Source organism: Cyprinodon variegatus, unplaced genomic scaffold (assembly GCF_000732505.1).
Source record: "Cyprinodon variegatus isolate N-32 unplaced genomic scaffold, C_variegatus-1.0 Scaffold1727, whole genome shotgun sequence".
In the NCBI taxonomy this organism is placed as follows: Eukaryota; Metazoa; Chordata; class Actinopteri; order Cyprinodontiformes; family Cyprinodontidae; genus Cyprinodon; species Cyprinodon variegatus.
The window spans coordinates 24707-29244 of NW_015152180.1; the positions used below are offsets into that span (position 1 = coordinate 24707).

General features: G+C 43.4%; 1 protein-coding gene across 1 annotated transcript in view; it reads left to right on the forward strand.

The window, feature by feature from the left end:
- The window catches only part of LOC107104405 (serine/threonine-protein kinase N2-like), a 6197-nt gene extending 2056 nt beyond the window's left edge, over positions 1 to 4141 (forward strand). Inside the window, exons 2-6 of the mRNA XM_015404401.1 lie at positions 57 to 186; positions 261 to 403; positions 484 to 591; positions 3199 to 3279; positions 3357 to 4141. Coding sequence (XP_015259887.1) covers positions 57 to 186; positions 261 to 403; positions 484 to 591; positions 3199 to 3279; positions 3357 to 3560 — 666 coding nt within the window. The 3' untranslated portion in view covers positions 3561 to 4141. The remainder of the gene's footprint in view (positions 1 to 56; positions 187 to 260; positions 404 to 483; positions 592 to 3198; positions 3280 to 3356) is intronic.
- The last annotated feature ends 397 nt before the right edge of the window (positions 4142 to 4538 follow it).

A 4538-nucleotide genomic window follows, 5' to 3' on the forward strand; every position in this document is an offset into this window, starting at 1 on the left:
TCCGGGGCTGTTTCCTTATTTTGGCCCTGTTGGGTTTCCGTAGCTCTGGTCTGTAGAACAGGGAGATAAAACTGTGTGTTGATGTAAACGAACCTAATGTGACCATCAGGGATCTGAAGCTGGACAATCTGCTGCTGGACACGGAGGGATACGTCAAGATCGCCGACTTCGGCCTCTGCAAAGAAGGTAGAGTGAACTCTGGACGCTTCGGTAGATTTTCTCCCGCTTGGATCTGCTGAGCCGCCGTTCTCTGCTTTCAGGAATGGGTTTCAGGGATCGCACCAGCACGTTCTGCGGCACGCCCGAGTTCCTGGCGCCGGAGGTTTTAACGGAGACGTCGTACACCCGCGCCGTGGACTGGTGGGGGCTGGGCGTCCTCATCTTTGAGATGCTGGTTGGGGAGGTGAGCCGCCGACTCCCAGCAGACTCCTCTGACTTCCCAGTAAACATCCATTTTACTGTTTTTTCTTTTTTTCCTTCCAGTCGCCGTTTCCCGGCGACGACGAGGAGGAAGTGTTTGACAGCATCGTCAACGACGAAGTTCGCTACCCGCGCTTCCTTTCCACTGAGGCCATCTCCATCATGAGGAGGGTGGGTAGCAGAACTCTTTCTGCCTCTTGTCTCCCGCAGCATGCTGCTGCCTCCACCGTGTTTACACTAGAACTCCCAACGCCATCATTTGAACCGCTCTGAGATCATAAAGGGAAACAACTTTATTTACATTAATCATATGTTGCTCATGTTAGCTGACTTTCCTGTTTCTATATTTCCTTCATTTTCACAGTTTATTTTTTTTACAAAATAAAAACGTAAAGAATAGATTATGGTTCATTTGATCTTAGAAATGCTTCAACATATCGATGGTAGCGATTCAGGCGGAGACGGAGAGACGGATGATGATCGGATCAGTGACCAATCAGACAATAGTGAATCTTTTGTTCACTTATTTAGACCACAAATAATACTAATAATAGCCTACAGCCTTTAAAATATATATTAGACCTGTTTTAAGGTTTACAGTAGAACCCTTTCAGTTGATGACATCATCACTGCTGGCGTTCATTGGGAGTTCTAGTGTTAAACATGCAGTTTGCTGTGAAACATTAAACCAAACTTAGTGAATGTTTCTGGGAAAAAGTTTGAAAAGGAAGAATTGTTTCTGAAGCCAGACTGTTGGTGGGCGGCCATCTTTGTAACTTCATTTAATCAGAAACGTGCTTCGGTGTGCAGTCACTAGTGAACACGACCCAGACGACTCAGAAACCAGGACGTCTGCGTGTCGCAGTGAACGCAGACAGGAGGCCTCTGATTGGCCGAATCTACATCCACTCTACTCTATGCGTATTTCCTGTTTGGTTCCTTACCGGTGTAGGTACCAGATTGACTCGGGGGGCCTGCGCCTTTTGATGACGTCATAATATGGCAACTCCGCCCGTCACTATATGGCAACGCCACTCAAACAAACAACATTGCGCCCGCGGTCTCTATTTGTCACAAATCTATTTTATTTAGCCAATAAACGGTAATCGTTTGGCACTGTCCGTTAATTGACCAAATACCTATAATACATTAAAACATTAATTTTTCATTAATTTTTGCTGAGATGCGTCAGAGCGTCCGCCATCTTAAATGTGGCAAATCTGTAGCTTCTCAGTCACTTAAACAGTATCAGAGGGACTTTAATCTCTGAATATACTTTGTATTCGTAGTATTTTTGGTTTTGTAATATTACAAGTTTATTTTTTGTATCCCTTTAGCTTCATTCTCCTGAATTTATTCTCGTTACAAATGCAGACCGCGGGCTCAATGTAGTTTGTTTGAGTGGCGTTCCCATAATGTCACGTCATCGGGAGGCGCAAGGCCCATGGCGAATTCGGTGACGTCATCGGAAGGCGCAGGGACCATGGAGAATTTCTTCGTAAAATTGTCCGTTTACAAACCGCAATCCCGCTTTCGAATAAAACCTACACCCCGCTATAATTACTTTAGTAAGCTGTCCAGACCAATCAAAATGTTTTGCGCAATTGTGCAAACGTTAAAACAATTATGTATTGTGACGTCATCAAAAGGCGCAGGACCCCGAGTCAATCTGGTACCTACACCGGCTTGTTTTGTTTGTCTGACCGCCATTTTGGAAAACGACTGATAAAGATGGAGCAGCTGGAAGAGCGAGGTGCGTGAGAACGCTGGGACCATTTTTCCACCTGGATCCCCGCTCTTTTTGGCCCTCATGTCCCTCCGTTTGCCTCCACTTCCTCACCTCCTCGGCCGTATCTAGTCCCACAGCTAGTTCCTGATTGGCCCTCTGGCGTTGTGGCGTGGAATAACATAGCGCAGACCACGCTTCAATATTGGGCAGAAATCTAAAATATCGGCGTCGTACCTGCGACGCGCTGCGGCGGGAGGATAATCAGCCCTTTAGTCCTCGACGCGGCTGACCCGGGTTCGAATCCGGCCTGTAATGCCGCATGTCTCTCCCTCTCTCTCATTCCCTCTTTCCAGTAAAAAAAAACGAGCCACTAGTGCCTTAAAAACGCAATAAAATAAAATAAAATCCCTTCGTTTTGTTCCTCTATCAGTATATACAAAATAAATAAAACGTTAAGTACAGCCGGTACTAGATTATCTAAACTTAATCATCTTAAATCAACATTTATCTCAAAATCAATGAAGGCTCTATTATATGTTTAAAAACATGCTGTTGATTCTTTAACTGTTTATAGATCAAGTTACATTAAAAGTTATATTACCTGCTGGAAATTAAGTTGGGAAAAAGGTGAAAAGTTAATAAGCCTCGTTAACAATAATATTTAGGTTTATAAACTAAAAATGTAAGTATGAAGGAACTCTCAGCAGGTTTATTCATGAATTTTTTATCAAAGCACTTTTGTTATTTTTCTTAATACATTCGGGCATTTCTTCTTATTACGTTGACATATATTTTTTGAATGTTAAAGGTAATAAAGTTCTGGATTCCAATTACACGGAGTGAGCTTTAAAGGATTAAACTAGAAATCATCTGATTTTAGTTTCTTTTTTTTTGAGCTAGTGGTTCTGAGTTTTTTCCTCTTTCTAAACTTCTTTATTTTATGAAATTAAAAATGTTTCTCTGGATGTAAATCCTCCGTGGGGGAAATGCGCCCTCTAGTGGCCACCGACAGAAGCGAATAAAGTTTCTGTTTTTATAAATGTTCTTAGCTGCTGAGGAGGAGCCCGGAGCGCCGCCTGGGAGCGGGAGAGAGAGACGCAGACGAAGTGAAGAAACATCTATTCTTCAGGGTAAGAGACGAGAAAACATCGTTTTTGGTTAACGTCTAACGAAGCGGGAAGCTAACGGCCGCCGTCTGCACCCACAGAACGTGGACTGGGAGGGGCTGCTGGCCAAGAAGGTGAAGCCGCCGTTCGTGCCGACCATCCAGGGCGCCAACGACGTCAGCAACTTCGATGACGAATTTACCTCAGAGGCTCCGATTTTAACCCCCCCCAGAGAACCTCGACACCTGAGCTCAGAGGAGCAGAACCTGTTTTCTGACTTTGACTACATCGCTGACTGGTGTTAGCTCCGCCCATCGTCATCAGAGACTCACTGTGAACCGAGCAGCCCGGCGGTGACGGTTTCCTGCCCGACATGATGAGAGAACGAAGCTCATTGGTCCCTGAGCCTCCAAACTGTGCCATTGACCACGTCATCTACTCGGACCTGTTGCTTTTTTAATCTGTGAGATCTTTTTAAAAAAATCAAGAGGAATGTGGTTGGATGGAAGCTTCCTGCACAGATCGTCGCCGTGTCCGTTGACTGACCACTGAGAATGTTTTACAAATAGACTGAGAAGGCGGCTCCAGTACAATCACAATATGCAGTGTTGCTGTCTTTTTTTTTATTTTTATCCTGTACAGATATTCAGTCACATATTTGATGTTCTATTTTATGTAAAGCCCTTAGCATGGATCATATCTGAATCTGGTGTCGAGTGTTAGCTTCTTCTCCGGACGGTTCGGCTACAGCAGACATCTTGACTACTACAGCTGCTTCCTCACTTGAAAAACAAAGAAATATGCGAGCCCGTTCAAAACATTTCCCCCAGAAACCTCCATGTATGGGGAGAAATTTGTTCCAATATTGTTAGAAGCAAAAAAAAAACAGTTTTGGTTAAAACGTTTTAGTTGAATGTTATAGATTTTATTTCCCCCTCCAAAAAATCTTTTTTAGTTTTTCTTTCAAGGAGATTTAAATCTTATTTTTTCTTATCTTGTGTTTCATGGACCAATAGAGCAGAGCAGACTCATTCCTATTGGTCCACACAGATCAACCAGAAACCATAGAGCCCAACCAAACCTTCCCCTCCAAAAAGAAACTAAAAACTATAACATTAATCCAGCTCCTAAATTCCTTAAAAATGTTTCTTCGAATATCCATTAATGAAACTTTCTTTCAATAATATTGGATCAAATTTCTCTTTTCTCCAAAAATGCTTTGGAGGAAAGCGTTGAACTCTGCAGCCACTAGAGGGCAGCACAGTTAAATTAAAAGTGCACAC